The sequence below is a fragment of the Fukomys damarensis genome, unplaced genomic scaffold (genome assembly GCF_012274545.1).
Source record: "Fukomys damarensis isolate Sample0158 unplaced genomic scaffold, DMR_v1.0_HiC HiC_scaffold_16, whole genome shotgun sequence".
NCBI lineage: Eukaryota > Metazoa > Chordata > Mammalia > Rodentia > Bathyergidae > Fukomys > Fukomys damarensis.
The window spans coordinates 54731617-54750132 of record NW_022900928.1 but is presented as its reverse complement, the minus strand read 5'-3'; the positions used below and the strand labels follow the sequence as shown (position 1 = coordinate 54750132).

At 33.5% G+C, this 18516-nt stretch overlaps 1 protein-coding gene across 6 annotated transcripts in view; it reads right to left on the bottom strand.

Moving 5' to 3' along the window:
* Gria4 (glutamate ionotropic receptor AMPA type subunit 4) overlaps positions 1 to 18516 on the bottom strand; it is a 340666-nt gene that overhangs the window by 3922 nt on the left and 318228 nt on the right. Inside the window, exons 15-16 of one of the 6 annotated variants that reach the window (XM_010642079.3) lie at positions 7558 to 7672; positions 4818 to 4952 (exon numbers count right to left, since the gene is read on the bottom strand). In XM_010642079.3, coding sequence (XP_010640381.1) covers positions 4818 to 4952; positions 7558 to 7672 — 250 coding nt within the window. Of the gene's footprint in view, positions 1 to 4704; positions 4953 to 7557; positions 7673 to 14290; positions 14406 to 18516 lie in introns of those variants that run through there. The other 5 variants (XM_010642075.3, XM_010642076.1, XM_010642077.1 and 2 more) reach the window with 5 other exon arrangements.

The following is an 18516-nucleotide window of genomic DNA, read 5'->3' as shown; positions in this document are numbered from 1 at the left end:
TATATATTTATATTCAATTAAGACTTTAAGGGTAGGTACTTTCAATTAATCCTCTGAAATCAAAGTGCTTCTGACTTTTGTTTGGTACATAGTAATCGCTTAGTAAATATCTGCTGAATGGATGAATGGCCACTTTTGGGAAGGTATTTTTTTTCTTCCTTGTAAATGAAACTGATGAAATTCCAAATAAACAATTTTTAATAATATTTATATTCAATTAAGACTTTAAGGGTAGGTACTTTCAATTAATCCTCTGAAATCAAAGTGCTTCTGACTTTTGTTTGGTACATAGTAATCGCTTAGTAAATATCTGCTGAATGGATGAATGGCCACTTTTGGGAAGGTATTTTTTTTCTTCCTTGTAAATGAAACTGATGAAATTCCAAATAAACAATTTTTAATAACTCGTAAAACTATGCACTAAAAGGGGCAAATTTTAGTGTTTGTAAATTGTACCTGGAAATAATCCTAAATGAATATATTACTGTTTAAACTGAACAGAGGTATATTTATCAATGAGAAGTTAGACACTAAACAATTCAATCAGTTTATACATCTGAAAGAATCCCTTAGTCATGGGTCTCATTTATAGCCCAGAATTTCACCAGAGACCAAGGGAATGGAAATGGCAGGAAGAATCTTGCTCTTTGAGGTGAAATTATTGCGAGGTTAATTTGTTAGAGATGAATATTTTCCTACTCAATATTAGAGTGCGTATGTTTTTGGAAATTCATATAAAGGGAAGCATTAGTAAAACAATACTGCTTGTAACTAGAAAATGTAACAAAAAATGTTATATTTAAGAAACATAGTCGAGGAATTGGCTTCAGAATTGCTGAATAATTTTCTCCCATAATCCTGTTTTTCAATGTTACGTGTTTTATATGGGTGGGGTGGTTTTTAAATAGATGGTTTTTGATTCACAACTTAGATGTTTGGAATATTCCAGTCCCAGCCCTAGCATTTTCTATGAGCTTCTATTCTGAGGCAGTTTGGGCTAGTTTCTATTAAATTAAATCAATCTATATAAATGCTGAGAAAAACAAAATAAACTAATATTCACAAGTCCAATCCAAGCCAGTGTATGATCCTATTTTAAACATCGAGGAAGCCCCGAAGTCTTAAGACCACTCAACCTGTTTAAACAAAAGTCAGAGATAAGTGGTTCCAGAGAATTCATAGCTGTCAGTTGCCACTACATTTAAGCAAAATCAAAACCAAAGTCTGAATATGTTTCTTCAGATTCAGTCAACATTTAATCTTAGTAAGATAGATAATTTTTAAAAACCTGCTAGTATAACTTTGTTTTAATTTCTTTTGAAGAAGACATACTATAATACAATTGCAAACATTGTGATTTTTTAAAAAGCATTTTCAGAAGGATTTTGCTATTAAATGTATTTTTGTTTCCTTTTATTCTTAATTGTGTTTGTGAGAAAAGGAAAACTTCCAAAACTTAAAAAAGACTACACTCCCAAGTAACCTTTCCTCTTTCATATATTAATGCAACTGAGTGTATTAGTTGATAAATCTTTGAGTAGTATCTATTTTAATTTTAAATTTATTCTACAACTTTTATTTCTTATATCACATGGTACTTCCGTATAATGTCATTTCAGTTCAACTTAATGCGGCCATTTTTGAAGCTCTTCAAGCTGAAAAACTTTTTTACAAATTTATATATTATCGGGTTTGGTTGGATCATTGTGGCTAATCTCTAGTATCTTAATTGTATGTGTTCCTTTTGAAGATTGATCACTTTTAAGTAACATTTCATTTTTGGGATTCTGGGACAATGTTATCTAACTATTTGCTTAAGTATAGTCAGATGAATGAATAAAGAAAATGTGCTACTTATATACAATGAAGCATTACTTTGCCCCAAAGAAGGATAAACTTGAGTCATTTGTACAGAAATGGAGGGACCTTGCAATTATAATGTTAAGTGAAATAAATCAGACACATAAGTTTAGCTTTTGGGGGGGTTCTAGAGATCGAACTTGGGACCTTGCACTTGCAAGGCAGGCAGCAGAACCACTGAGCTAAATCCCCGGCCCAAGACACATAAATTTAAGCATCACTTGTTTTTTTTTATATGAGAAATTAAAAATATAAATAAGGAGCAAAAAGAAAGATAGATATTAGAAGGAAGATAGGTCTTTTGCAAATGAGAAGGGGAATAAGAAACAGAGGTGGGGTGGACAAGGACAGGGGAAAGGGATGAAAAAATCTGAGATGTGTTATGTACATGTGCCAACTCCACACAGGAAATGTAATTTTATGTATAAATGCAAACATATACTAATAAATAATAAAATTGAAAAAATACAGTCAATAAAGTTTTGAAATGGAAAAAACACAATTTCACAGTAAGGTAAAAACTGTTTACTCTCAAGTCTTCACTATGGGTGCAGATCATTTCATTATTGTGAATGTCAATGCCTTTTAAAAATGAATATGAATGTTTTCTTTAAAATATTTCTTAAAAATTTTTTTCTTACAAAATTACAGTTTTAAGAATGTATCTTCTTAAAAGTTCAAATTTAGTTTTAAAGGCAAACATCATAAATTTCAATACCACATTCTGACTCCCAAAAATATTATGTATAAGTTAAATTTACATAATTCTTTTTAACAATTTCCCAGAACTTTGTAATAAGCTGGGGTCCTTGCATATTTCTTTCTACAATTCATAACATGCTCTTCTTTTGTTTGCTTCCCCATTCTTGGGCCTTGCTAAAATTTGGCATGCCAAAGAAAAATTAGCAACAAATTTCTTTTTAATCTTATAAAATTCTTCTCAGAATTTAGCCCAAATAACTGACTTTGAAAACTAGTCAAGTATTGGGCCAGGGATATAGCTCAGTGGTTCCACCTCGCAAGCTCAAGGATCTGAGATCTATCCCCGGTACAAAAGAAGCAAAACAAAACAAAAAACCAGAAAATTAGTCAAGTATTGTTTTTCTCAGTTTGCGTAAAAATCTCTGCTTAACTCTGTAAACATTAAGATGAAAACATTCTTAGCTCAGCACAGTGTTTCTTGTCTGTAATCCCAGCTACTCTGAAGGCTGAGGCAAAAGGATTCCAAGTTTGAGGCCAGCAGCAGCAATTTAGTGAGATCTTGTCTTAAAAATAAACAAACAAACAAACAATTAAAAGGGTTGGGCACAAATCTCAGTGGTGCAGTACCTCTGAGTTCAATTTCCAGGACAGGGTAGGGTGTGGGAAGGGGAGTGAAAGCAGTGTCCTAATGGCCTAGATGCCCTAACTCCATCTCAGTTTGTTGTCTTGTTCAACATGTTTGTTGACATGCTCCATATGTTTTGACCTGAATGAACTGAGGCCTTAGTTCTTAATGTGCTTTTTTTTTTTACTAAAATTGGGAAAGAACCACTTTGCGATTGTCTATATGCAGTTATACAGTGCTCATTGATTTCTAGATAATGGGTAAAAAGAATTAGATCTGGATCAACAAGGATGAATCTGTTTCTGTTTTAAGGTACTAACAAGTACCTCAATGATTTTTATATAACTATCAAAATCAAGCACATTTATCTAGTATAATCTCATATGTACACCTTATTAAAATTACATTTGGTTTTTGACTTTAAAAAACATCAAACACAATGTTTTTTAAAGTTTCAAAGACTCATTTATCATGTAATAAGATGGGCAGCCTATTCACTGGGCTGTAATATGTAATTTTAGAAAGTAGTTTTTGGAGCTCTGAGTTTAGGAAATGCAATAACATATCCATTCAGTTCTTATTTTAAATCTACTTTCTATCATTACAGGAAAGAAATGAGCATTTAGATTCTTAAAAAAAGTGATCTTCATTTCCTATATCTCAATGGTGGCCTACAATTATTTACTGTGGCATAGTAAGAGGGTCTGAGTAATCCTGATCTGGCTTGTTTTAAAGCAATTGAAATGCAATAAAGTGCATAATAATCGAGCACAATTTTTATCCTTCTCCCTGCTATAGAACACCTATATTGCTGACATTTTTGATGATGAAAATATTGAATTATCTAAAATGTGTTTTCAGCTAAGTGATACATACCATGAATATAACTATATATCATAGGTAAAATTCTGACAATCACTCTTCCCCGAAAGGTTGGCTTAAGGACTAATATCCTGAACAAATAAGGGGATTTGTGCTTTAAAAATAAAAATAGCTAGTGTAAAGCTGATTGGAACAGAAGCTAGGGAATTCATTGAATACATACAATACTATATGCCTTGCTGCTTTTACATATATTGTTTCTTAGAAAACATATGACCTTAGAAAAAAATAAGTCAGTATAGGTTTTCATCATATGAAACAGATTTTGTCATTATTTTGTTAGCACGAATCACAAACGTAGGTTGTTACAGAAACAAGGTTGTTGCCTGGTGAGGAAGCCCAGATCTAATTTCCAATTTTTCCAATTTCAGGAAATTATACCATTTAAATCATTTTACAGAGCAACTCTGGCATGTGTTTGCCTTTCTGACCCATGCAATGCAGATATCTATTGGCAACATAAAGTTTTAAACGGTACATCTGCAGCCAAAGAAAAGTGAATCACTTTGCACTGAAGTTTTCAAAAATAGAAAGCTCTAATTAGAAGCAAGCAATACCACCACTGGACAGACAGGTCACAACACTGCGATCACAGGATGCATCCCCCACTCACTGTCGTAGGCCCTAAGTCCTACCCCTAAATCTTAATACTTTCGGTTCCATATACGTTGTAACCTTCTCTATAAGTTGCTAAATTCTGGGTATTCTGCGAGGAAGTTGGGTTAAAAGTCTGTGCACTCTTTGCCACCTTCATTCTCTTCGCTTCTGCCCTGGACTTGTAACAGAACTCTATCAAAGCCACCAGCATTGCCAAGCCCAAGCCGCCAACCAGAATGTAGAAGACGCCAGCTACGTTGCTCAGGCTCAAGGCACTCGTCTTGTCCTAGGAGGGATAAAGACACTTCAGTTAACTGTGGAAATGTCACATCCAGGATGTAGAAGAACACATGAAATCTAAGTAGCCATTTAAAGTAAACGCTTAATTTAACCAGAAATTATTTACAAGTATAAGTCACTGATACAGGTTTAGGGTTCTAAGAGTAAAGCTTATAGCTCTCAGGAGAAGTGAAATTATGATTACCAATAAATTCTATGTAATTACATGCAATAAAATCTGTAGCATCTTATCATTATTAAATATGCAATGAAAACTACTATACTTAGCCATGATAAGCATTTGTGTGTTTATATGGGGCACCAGAAGTAGACTATAATAGAGTTTGAAAATGATTTATTTAAAATACAATCACATGGGAAAGGAGACCTCTTTTGGTTTTGCTTACTTTGAAATATAATATTAACGTATAAGATGACTCTTAAATAAATTTAAGTCCGCATTTCCTACTTAAGGAAGTAAGAGTTATTGGGCTAGTATTTTCACATTTTGTTCATCATTGCTTTGCCATATATGTGCAAATGATGTACTGTGGTACATGTTTTTAGGGTCTTTCAGTTATGCCTATATGGGAAAGTTCATGAAAAAATGTCACTTTTTCATATATACTATTTAGAAATAATTACATGTGCATAAAACCTAAGTAACTGTTTTTTGTTTTTTTTTTTTTTTTGGTTTTTGGAGACAGGGTCTCACTGTGTAGTTGAGACTGACCTGGAACTCGCTATGTAGCCCAGACTGGTCTGGAACTCACAGTGATCCTCCTGCCTCAGCCTCCCAAGTGCTGGGATTACAGGCATGCACCACCACGCCTGGCCTCCTAAGTAACTTTTTAAAGGTAACTTTTAAAAATATACAAATTACCATAGTCATTTGAGAAATTATTTATATATGGACAAATTTATAATTTACTTATTGATGTAAAAATGAAATTCCATTCACTCTTAAAAATGCTTTATCAATTAATATTTTAGACATATTCTTGGAGTTTGCTACACATATAATGAATTTAGAGATGATCAAGCATATACTAGGAAAATACTAAAATTGTAACAAGAATTTGGAATTTTTTCATAAATTATGAATATTTGTTATGCAATATTATTCCAACAATATTTTGGTGGAAGATGATTTATGACCATAATATTCTCATCAATACAATTTTATGCAAAATATGATTCAGAAACTGATATAGTTTTTATTAGGAGAGTGTCTAATTCAAAACATGAATTATGTGTACTATTTAGTCATGATATCAAATGAGTGGGCCAAAATTTCTAGAGTTACTTAATTCTTAAAATAATTACTCATTTAATATTTATGCTTTTCTTACTTTACATCAGGATTTAAGATAGCTGTTTCATAATCTGGCCAAGATTATCACATTCCACTCTGGATCAAAAGCACTCATAAGTGAGTAAAATACAGGGAATAGGCCTGAGAATGGACAAATTAGTTGGACTGTGTCTCCTTCAATTTTTTTTTTTGTTTTGTTTTTTAGACAGGGTCTCACTATGTAGTGGAGACTGACCTGGAACTCACTATGTAGCCCAGACTGGTCTCAAACTCATAGAGATCCTCCTGCCTCAGCCTCTCAAGTACTGGGATTACAGGGGTGTATCACCATGCCCGGCTTTGGTCTCCTTCAATTTATTTGTCTATTTTTTCCTCCTGTACCGGGGATTGAACTCAGGACCTTGTGCTTCCAAGGCAGGTACGGCACCACTGAGCTAAATACCCGGGCCTCCTTCTTTAATTTATCAAGGCTCTTTTATTTAAGCCACTTATTTAATGTCTAGAAGAAGACACAAAAAACTAAGTGGTTTCCAAGAATCAACTGTTCAGTTACTGTTAGCAATATCAATATTGTAGATATTTTGACTCATTGACAAATTTGTTACATGTTTTTCTTTAGAATAAAATATAAATGTATTAAGCAGAATTAGGCCCATAGGTTTCTGCTTTGTTCTAGAATGAATTCATTAATAAAATATCTTAACACTTGAGGATATCACTGTAAACAGTGATTTACTAAAATAACATTGATTGGGAAAATTTGATTAGAAAGCTCATTCTGTTTATCTCTCAGCACAGAAATATAAGAGAGCCTCTTCAAGCTAAAGTGGAATGCTTGGCAATATGGTACAAAGACTGAACATCTGAATAGACACTTATTTAATATTTAACGTATTTTATTTTCTGGGATGGCTTCTAACCAGTTTCTCATTTCCTATTTTGATAATATATCTGTTTTTGAAGTAATAAATTTCATCGGTCTTTGTCTCTAAAACAAAAAAATATTATTTTTATTAGTGGTACGTAAGTTTGAGAATAATATACAGAATTTTGTTATTTTTATGTAATTTTGCAGTTGATTTTATTTATAAGGCTTACTATCAGGGAGCGGGTTGTACAATAATTTCCTGAAAATACGGTCCCTGTGGTTGAAATTTATGTTATTAGATTCTAATTTAGGCAGTGGCTGTGTGTACAGAGAAATGTTCAGTTTTTAAGGTTTCCATATGCTTTTGACAATTGCTCCCATTTACTATTTTGTGAACACGAGAGGAGGCCCCGAACTGCGGCAACTGACCTTGCTTCCCGAGTCCTTGGGTCCACATTCACCTTTATCGTACCACCATTTGTTTTTCAGCTTGTCTAAGACGCCTGCCTCACTGAGTTTCAAAACGGCAAGGTTTACAGGAGTTCTTCACGTGGAAAATAACATAAATAACATTATATATGTTATTTTATGTTATTCAAGTAAAACTACATCAGAATTGCATGGCAAAGTGACAGAGCAGAGGCCACAGCAGGTGCTATGTCTTGTACCGTAGGCCCAGGTTCAGAATCAGACATAAAACTGGGACCTGCTCCATCGCTTTAGGTAACAGGCACATACTGCTAGGGAGGAATTTTAAACAAAATGTATGCAATTACTGTGAATCCAAAACTATTGGCCCGGCTTGGGTTGCTTGAACATTTATAATTTCCCCCATGTAATTGTGGTAGTTATTCAAAATCCAGAAGTGTTTTTTTCTCTTTCAAAATAAATACAAGTGGCTGCAGGTTGATCGAGACTTAAAATAAAAGCTGAATAGGACTGATCCCACTTCTTGCATGCATTATGACTGAGCTTGAGGGATTTTACTTTATGCTGTAATATTGTATGCAAAGTACTCGTCAATATATTGACTCCGTAACTACTTTGATTCAGGACCTAAATGAAAGAGAAGGGTGGTTCTAGGCTCACAGACCAAGGGTTATCTCACACAGAGGAATGTCCTTATAAGACAAATGTGTCAATTATTGGTTTAAAATACAAGATAAGCCTGTGCTAATATTCTTCATCTGAATTGTAGCATTTAACTTCAATAGTATCACCAGAAGCAATTTTCATCTGAAGTCTGTCATATTAATATACTCAAAGTACGAGATGAAGTGACTATAATTACTCTCAAATTATTGCCAACAAACAAATGATAGGTTAGGGATAACTAAAACTTCTCTGAAAAGACAAACTTCTCTTACTATAATGTCATTTTCTTTTCTTTTCCCATATTTGATTCTTTCTGTACTCAGTATTGTGTAAGGAGTCTCAAGGAATTTCATCTATCAACTAACATCAATATTTCGAGTAACATAAAAATCCTTCAGGCTTTCATCCCCAGATAGTAACATGAAAGTTAAGAAAATGGATGGGAAACAGTAACTCCCAGGACCTTTTGTTGTTTCAGTTATCTTGGTTGGTTGGCTTTTGTTGCATTATGCTGGAGATCGTCTGCATTCCTCCGAACATGTTTAAGGCTGCTGGTCATTTTGTCTAGCTGTATCGCCCAATAATGCCTCATTCTTAGGAAAAGAGGAGTATGGTTGGTGAAACAAAGCGTGCATTTATTTGGCTACCAGAAGATTAATTCCACCAATCCTGCTGCACAACTAGGTAATGTATCAATAACGATGTCAATAAAGATAGCTAACGTTTACTGGACACTATGTACCAGGCACTGTTAAAAGATTTTGCATATTTACAACTATCACTCACATTTGTGAAGAAACAAAACTAGTTAAACTCCTAGCTAGGCATTAGCTAACCCAAGATTGGTGTGACTTTGTAGCATGTGCAATTAAAAATACAACAAGTTGTAGAAAATGTTGTTTCTGGTCAATTGAGTTTTTTTGATTAAAAGTGAAACTAAAAGCAACTATTTTTTTCTGTTGATTTTGAACAAAAATAAATCTAAAATGTAAATTTTTCATTCTGTTACTATAGTTTCTGAATACAACTTGAATTTTCTATCAATGTCATGAGACCTAACTATGGTTCAGGTTCATCATTCTATTTAAAAGCAGCAGGTATTTGCCATGTTCCTGGAATACTAAATTGGTTTTGGTTTAAAATCTGGCATAAACATGATGTAACACGATACTGAAAGCTCTTTTTGAGGATGGGTGGGTAATTGGGGTGTTAAGATTAACCACATTACTTCAGGCTTTACTGTCTATGCCACTCCCGTTCTCACAAACTCTGTGCACCCCCCCCACCGCTGTTTATGAAATGATTGTTTCAACTTCACACCAGTGGGTTGTTTAGTTCACTGTGAACACCTTAAGGGCAAAAGCTGTATCTCAGTCATTTTTGGAAAACAGTATTTACCAGTATCTGACCCAGACTGGTGATCTGTGAAGTTGTCAAGTTTAAATTATCATGTTTTGTTTAGAACAAGCTTTTTCTTTTAATTAATACTATAAAAGTTTTTGTTTGTTTGTTTTGAGGTTACCCTCCCTCTGAGGCCCAGGCCAGTCTGTAACTTCTAGGCTCAAGCAATCCTCTTACTTCAGGCTCCTGAATAACTGGGACTATAATAGTTTTTAGGTTCCCAGGCTAGCTTGCCAAAGCCTTTGAAACACATACATATGGTAAATTTTACTAGTCCTGGTTGCATTTTTTGAATGGAGTGGGCTGAAAGGAGGAGGATCCAATGTGAAAAGAGGAAAAAGTAGAGAGCCTTTCATGTTTCCTCTCAATAGGACAGTTGAAGGCAAAGTTTGGTTAAAGATTGCCTTTGGCTTGTTTCTCTCCCTTTTTAAAAATATTCTTCTACCTTATTCCTTTCCTCTTCCCTCTGACCTCTTATCCCGTTAGCTCTTCGTTCCAGCAGTATTGTTTTAGGGTAAGATTAGTGTAGGGTACGATTAGATTGGTATTTTGAAAACAAAAATCTTTTTTACTAACCGTGCTTAGTAGTCAACTAGTGGCATAACTTGGTTGAGCAAGGGATTTAATATTGGAAGAGTCTTCTCTGGGGGCTCGTTTTCTTTAGTGGGTTTTATTACAACGTATTTTTCTTGTTTATGAATGCATGTTTTCTATACTGATCCTCTATGCTAATTTCTACATGTGTTTATTTAAACTTGATTGCAGTTGGAAAGTTTGGCAGTGTCTGTAACCATCAAATCATCGTAGTACTAACAGTCTCAAAATAAATTTTCTATATATTTCGTACTTAATATATTACTTAAATATATATATACTTATATACTATATTACTTTTATATATATTTATATATATTACTTATATTTTTCTATATATTTTATACTTCTCATTCTATGTAATTAATATATGCATACTTGTGGATGTGGATATATAAAAATAATTTTGTAAGTACAATTAGCAAATAAAATGTTCCCTAGGAATTATATTTGATATCACAATCCTTTGAAGAAGTCAGCCCATTAATTGTACATTTACAAATTGGCATAAAATACTTTACATTTTTATACTTAAACTAAGCCATTTCAGATTAAGCAAAGGGGAAGTTATAGCCTAGACATGTAATACTATTTTTAAGTTGACTCATTGTTAATTAATAAATTTCTCTGATTTTACTCACAAGAATGAGTATGAATTTCTTATGACCGTTTTTAAAAAAGCGGCAATAATTTTTTGACACAGGGAGTTTTGAAACAAATTTATAACCCTTAAAATCATGCCTTTCACTTATTTCTTTCTTTTAAGATACAAGGCTCTTTTCCTCACATCTGTTATAAAACTTGTGTGGCTGAAGATTGCTATGGTGAGAACCTCTTAGTTCTGGGATAGGCTGTTGGGTGAGTAGGGTACTAATTGTGGCACAGACAGTGTAGAGTGTGACAGGGAAGCTGCCACAGGAACTTTGAATTGTTCAGTTGTTGCTTATATTAAATCATAAGTTCCTTGAGGGAAAAGATAGTGAATAATACTCTTTTTCTCCACAGATAGTGGCACATTGCCCAGTGAAAGCACAAGATTAATAATTTGCTGCTGAATCGAAGGCTGGAGATGCGTGTCATCCTCCGGCCACTTTATTACAATCCTGTGCATGACAAGTGGGCCGATTGTCTTCTCATAGAAATCTTTTCATGTTTTCTATTTTCTCCCCATTCATTAAATGAAGCACTGCTGTGAAAGTTATTGTTCTACAACCAAGATTCTGTATTTTACAATCAAACACCAGGATTTTGGCAGGCTTCTGTTAGGATCTCTGTGTATTTTCTTCCTACACTGTCTTGCTAGCATTGTTTCTTTTGCTTCAGTTTTACACCCAACAAAGGCCCTAGCTAACTGCATTCCTCAACTATCACCCTGCCATTTTACTTATTTTGAGGAAGATCAGGTCAAATGGGAATGTGAGGCAAGCTTAAAAAGAAAATCAGCCACCAAAATGAAAAAAACAACAACTGCTCCCTGGTAATAACTTTGATCTAAATTGGCTCAGGGTATTTATAATATCACCTTTTCTTACAAATTCAGAGTGCAGCATTATTACCATTTAGATCACAACAACCTGTTTTCTTGGTGATAAGCCTGACATACAATCTACTGGAATTTTGTTTTCTTCTTAAAATAGAAAATAGAATAATACTGTAATTTCATTTTAGGTGAACATTTTATGTTAATTTTGTAACATCTTGAAAAGCCACTTCTTAAGATTTGAAATAAGTTTTTAGAATATAATTTTCTAGTTCATGTTTATGAAAGTGACTGTTACGTACCTGAAAGAATAAGCAGTTTGATTTTGGAAATGATAATGTTATATTCACAATTTTTCTTTCAGGAAACAAACATTTACTGAGTATACATATACCAAGCAGTCTGTTGACTACAAAGCTGATCAAATTTGGCTGAGTTGCCCAATCCCTCATTTAAATAGATTACAGTAATTTTTGTTACATAGATTCTTCCAACATATGTACATATCTGTCATGTTTATTTTTCTCTAGAAAGTCTTTAAGTACATTAAAATGACTTAATTATTTGTAGAAAATTTTACTGTAAAGCATTGTTATACTTTTCATATCTGTAGGAAAAATAGAAATTTGTAACCAAAAATTTTCTAAAGATCTAGAACATGTTTTTATTTTTCTGGTGATACTATCAAGCATTTTATGATACTTCTAACTTTTATGGAGGCATACTGGATTACTGTGGATTAGAGTGAATTTGAATAATTGTGTCTGTATGTACAAATATATTTATTTATATGTTTACAGAACCTATCAGAAAATTCTGAGCAAGTTGAGGCTTCAAAATGGAAAATGAATACTCCTTAAGATGGTTTGAGTGTGGTTTGTTTCCACCAAAATTCAGAGTTGAGGCTAAATTTCCCAATGTAACGGTATTGAGGTAATGAGACCTTTAACAGACTGTTAGGGCCATGAGGGATCTGCTCTCATGAATGCTTTAAATTTTATTTATATATATTTTTAGTGCTCGCAATTTAACCCAAGGCCTCAAGTATGCGAGGAAAGTGCTCTGCCGCTGGGTTAAATCCCCTGGAGTAATGTTTTCCTTGAAGAGACTATGTTAGTTTTCTCAAAAGTAGATGAGATTTTAAGGGCCTGGGTTACTTATCATAAGAGCAGCTTGTTATAAAAGAACAAACCTAACCTCTCACCACTCTCCTTTTCTCTTGCCATGTAATCTACTCCCCTCCCTGTACACCCCTGTACCACCTGATGCCATCTGCATTTGTGAAGCATCCAGTGAGTCCTCACCTGTGCTCTTTGGACTTTCAAGAAACCAACATTAAAAGCCAAATAAGGGGGGGGGAATTAGCTCAGCAGTTCCGCCCCCTGCCTTGCAAGAGCAAGGACCTGAGATCAATCCCCAGTCCCAAAAAAAAAAAAAAAAAAAAAAAAAAAAAACAAAACAAACGAAAAGCCAAATGTCTTTTCTTTGTACACTAAAAGTAAGGCAGATGTTGCCTAGAATAGAGGCAAAGTTTTAACTTCCTCTTCCCACACTAGGCCTGGTTATTAGACGCCAATATAATTGAGCTTACTTTTAAAGGCTTTTTAGAATGGAGTTGAGAGGAATTAATGACAACCATGATAACAGGTATTCCCTGAAAACAGGGTATATAACAAAATTTATAGGTTAGGTGGTCACATAACAATTTACAACCCAATCAAAATTTGGATAATTTTCTAGATTTAAAAATCTGTACTTTTAAATGTATACTTAAAAATTTCATTACTTTTTTAAAAACAATTGAAGGTAGTTACTCACAATTTCCCCCTCTATGGATGGTTTTCTTTAAGTCTATCAACACTGATATATATAAGCAAGTGTTCTAAGATATTAGTTAATATAATCTGTTAATTGTATACCTCTTTTTAGATACTGCTTAGAAATTATATAAAACATTCTTTTATATAAGAAAGCTAGGAATGTGACATGGATGGAGTAAAAACAAAGATGAGTTGCTCTTGTTTTGTAGCCTGATCATTTTATAATTGATCCAATAATGGAAGGGCAAAAAAAAAGTAGTTCACATAACTGTCTTTGAGGTCTTGTTTAGCTTTAACAGGAGCCCATGAATTTTATATGGAAAATCTTGCTATTGGGATCTGCATGCACATTTAGGGTGGAATCAGGTTATTGCTGTTACTTACAAATGTTTGGTTGAAACTTGGGTCAAGTTATGGTGAAGAAAACAAGGCAGACTTACCCTCTCTGTTTTTTTCCTCCTCTCTTTACTAGATTGTTCTTTCACAAAGTTGCATCTCTCTGCTTTCCAAAACCAAGGTTCACAGTACTATGTCTGATCCACAGCCTTTTTAAAGTAGAGTTTTTCAGTGATGATTTTTATCAGATGTCTTGATGTGTTACCAGATTGAAAATAGTTGCAAATATTTTTGCTTTGACAGTAATTGCATACTTGTTTGTGAATGGACTTGACTAGTAATTCAACTCTCAGTAGGTCCAAATCAGAAGGCTCCCAGCAGATGCACCTATTACTTTACATACTGTTTACCCGCTTTTGGTGACATTGAGGCTAACCTTGGAGTCACCTCCCCCGCTGCCACATTCTCCTTTGTCGTACCACCATTTGTTTTTCAATTTGTCCAAGAGGCCTTGTTCATTCAGTTTTAAAACTGCGAGGTTAACAGCATTTCTTGAAACGATAAAACATATTTTGTAAGAAACTGTACAGCTGTTAGGATGTTAGAAGGAATGAGGACTTAGCTCTTTTAAAGCTTCTCCCAGACGCTAAATAAACCTCTCATTTTTCCATCCTGCAGCCCCTTCCACCAATGTCCAAACCAAAGGCAATTGTAGCTGATTTCAAATGTATTAAGCATGCAGTATTTGGTGCTGTTCATTTTCACAGTTCATTTATTGTCAAATAACTAATCTCATCAACCAATTACATGGATTTTTTTTTTTGGCAAAACAGTAATACACTTAAATTCACTAGTGATTGAGAAAGAAATGTGTCTTGAATTTCTTTGCCTCTAAGAATGACAATGACCCAAAACAGACTGAAATGAAAATTCCCTCCCAAAAGGAAAAGCAAAATGGCATAAAAAAGCCAACAAACCAGCCATTAATTTTGTGTTCTGTTTTCTTGACAAGAATAGAGCTTACTTAACTATTCCCTTTTATTTGTGTTGGCTTAGTGAGTTTATTTAGTTTAGTTGGTCTCATAATCTAGCGTTTCCAGGTTGGATGAGTTTGCTGGGTTGGACATGACAGGCCAGGCAAGAAACAGCAGCTTTGAAGGATAAGTTGTTACATCTAAATTTTGTGATGATTTGTAAAGCATTGGGCTGCTTTCTGGAAATTAGAATCACATATCCAGCTTGACTGTTTAAATTAAGCAATTAAACCTCAAGAAGTCATGCTGCATGTGATATGAACTTTGCAAACAAACACTTAGTGCTAGATTTTCCCTGTGTTTATTAGGGGAAGAAGGCAGCATATTGTAGTTATTCAGTAGGAGGTTTAAAAACATGTCTTGGGCTTCTGTTTTTCCATGCATTTGGTTTCTGTCTTGCTTCCAAACTACAGTTTTTAAATGACCCATTAACTCTTTGAAGAGGTTTTCTAGTATTTAATGAAGTTTCTATTAAATCTAAGAAGGGCCTTATATATTGAAAATAATTTTGGCTCAATCCATGCTGTTTGAGAAAAACTGAATCTGGTGATTACTGAATGCTACATGAGTTACAGATAAAACAAACTGAAACATCCAGATTAATAAATAGTATGATTTGCAGGCAAAATGTCATTTAGCTAACTAATAAAATGAGTTGAATATTTTCCCACTAAATAGCCTGTTAAAGTGTTTATTCTCTTAAAATGTGTACCTCGTACTTCAGTGGAGTGATGTACTATTCTATTGTTGATAGGCTGATCCACTAGGAGAGTAAACACTTCCCATGAGTAAATCACAAACTTTAGGAATGTTAACTCTAAAGAGTTAGAGTCTCATTGAATAAATGCTAATTTCACAGTGAGCTGTTTCCACATTCCTGGGTGAATGTCACATTACCAGTGTAAAATAACCACATATGTTTCCTATGGGGAACAATATCAGGTGTTCGGTTTAATTGTCAAAAGGAATAAATTAAAATGTAGAAATGAAAAAAACATTCAGTGAAGGTAGAGATATCTATTTGAAAAATTCTGTTGGGAGAAAAGAATTGTTTAATTCTGTGTTTTAAGAAACTAAAGGGATTTGTATTTCAATGAATTAAAGCTACTAGCATTTTGTATTTGGAGAGAATTCTTCTAATTCATTTTTTTCTACTTTAAACATTTGTGTTAGATATTTTAATGAAGTGGTATCCCAATTATTTTATATGTTGGTTTTGACCACTCCTTTCATAAAAACCATTTCATGAGAGGGTTATTTAACAGGGTTGTTAGCCATATCCAAAGACAGTTTCACAGCACAACAGAAAAGAAAACAACAACAACAAAAAAGCAAAATAAAAGAATGGATAAGAAAAAAAAGCTTCATGTTGAGAAAATTGTTTGGAATCAAGCTTTTTTAAAAATTGCTCTAAAACATTGTATTTCTAAAACAATTTAATAGGCCATGTAAAAACAGTTTAGTTTCACACTGCTAGTCAAACATTTATGTATGTTTCTATGTTTGATTAATATTATGCATTTGACCAGTATACAAATTACTGCCCTATTCATAGTTAATCCATCTATTTTCCTTTCTAAAACCTGTGATCCTCAATAAAGTACACTTAATACCATCATATATAAAGTTTACTTTAATGATACAAAGTAAAAGGCACTAATAATTAATATTTGGAGATGATTTGCATATTTCAAGTTTTCTTTGCATGTTAAAAGTACTTATTATTTCTTTCAACTGTCCCCCTGAAGACATAATTTCCTTATGTAATAGGGTTAGGTCTAGAGGCCTCCTTGGATTGCGCCTTAGACTGCACCATAAACCACATATAGAAGGGTCATTTGGATATCTGTTCTACTTTATGGAATGCATGTTTCGTACATGTTGTTAATAGTAATCATCACCAAATGATTTAAAAATGTTTAAAATTAATGTGCTCATTTTACTAGACTAGGTTAAAAAGTACTTTTTAGTCAGGAATACTGAAGAAATTGTAGCAAACAAGGCTAAGGAATTCATAAGAACCCATGTACATCAGAAACATGCAAAGTATGTCCTTGTTGCCATACGTTTGGTAACTGCTTTGGAATCTCTTTTATATATTTCAGACATTGATGTCAAAGTCAGTGTCAGAAACTCATATTCATTATAAAGGATATTCTTACCCTAATTAAATAAATATCAAGGAAGTTGTAACAGTAATCTACCAAATAGGAAAACAGAAGATAAATATTGTGGGCTATTTCTTACATCCATCCTTTGATTGTATAAAGTACAGCTTTTACAGAATAAGGCAATTGAAATGGATTGTTTTTCACATAAAAATGGAAGGGAAGGAAGAAATAATAATAAGTGATCATATTCTTTTGGATGTATAAATCACACTGGAGAACCCAGTTGTGTGGATATATTGGCCTTTTATGGTTTGAAAGAGGAAACAGATAATTTACCTATTTGCCTTTATATTCTATGATTCTGGAAAGTCTAGGCAAGAAAAATATCTCTCCAAATAGCTTTTTAATGAATTAATTATACTAATGGTGAGATAATAGGAGGTTTTAGCTAGAATGAAAATGTTCATCTGGTTGAATTTCAGGACCTCTGGAACAATTCCAAATTTTTAAATTTCCTTCTCAGGAATTTGGGATTATGAAAATTCACCTCATTGGAGTAAGTTATCTCATAGGATTTGGGACTCATTTTTGTTAAGAATGGTATTGAAATGTCAAATAAAACAAAAATTTTAAAACACCAACTAAAAGATGTAAATTTTTCCCATTTATTAATTTTAGGTAAATTAAAATAGTGCAATGTCAGATTTTGTTTTGTAAAAATATGCTTAATCCAGGCTAAGACCTTTGCCTTTCTCTCTACCCTCCCATAAATGATTTGTCATGAAATTTTATAGGTTTGAATATGTGCTTGTGCTTACTTTATGCCTTGTGCATAGTTTCTTCAGAGTCATATATCTTATCGTTTAATTTCTCTGTTATTGAGGCACTGATGTATGTGTATGACAAAATGTTACTTAAACTGGGAAACTTACAAGGCACAAGTTTGGTGACATTTCTTGGGTTTGTGAATATTATTATAAAGAACTGATGATACAAAAACCTTATATTTAATAAATGTCTGCCTACAGGACACACAGTTTGTAGATAGATAATGTCAAAAATATAAATAAATTATAGAGCAAAAATCAAAGATACCATGAAATAAGGAGCTAAAAGGGAAGGGGACCAAGAGATGGAGGAAAAGGGGAGGCAAGAAAGGGGAAGGAGGTAAAAAATGAAGGTGAGTTATGTACATGTATCAGCTCCCCATGATGATTGTAATCGTTATGTAGTACTACAAACATGTAGTAATAAAACAGAACAAAATAAAATAAAGCACATGCTAAATTAAAAAAAATCTTTAGTCTGGCTAAGGCAAATTAAATTCTGTTTTACTTTGTGAGGTACACATTCCATTGCTGGCTCTGGAGCCAAAAGTGTATGGTCCCGATGTCTAAACTGTTGTGGAATGGCACCATTGCTGAATTATCCTGATAAGAAAGGGTCCTTTAATCATATACATGTGAAAAAGTCTCCTTAGTCTTAACCCTGTGCTCTCTTCCTGGAGTCTTCTCTTT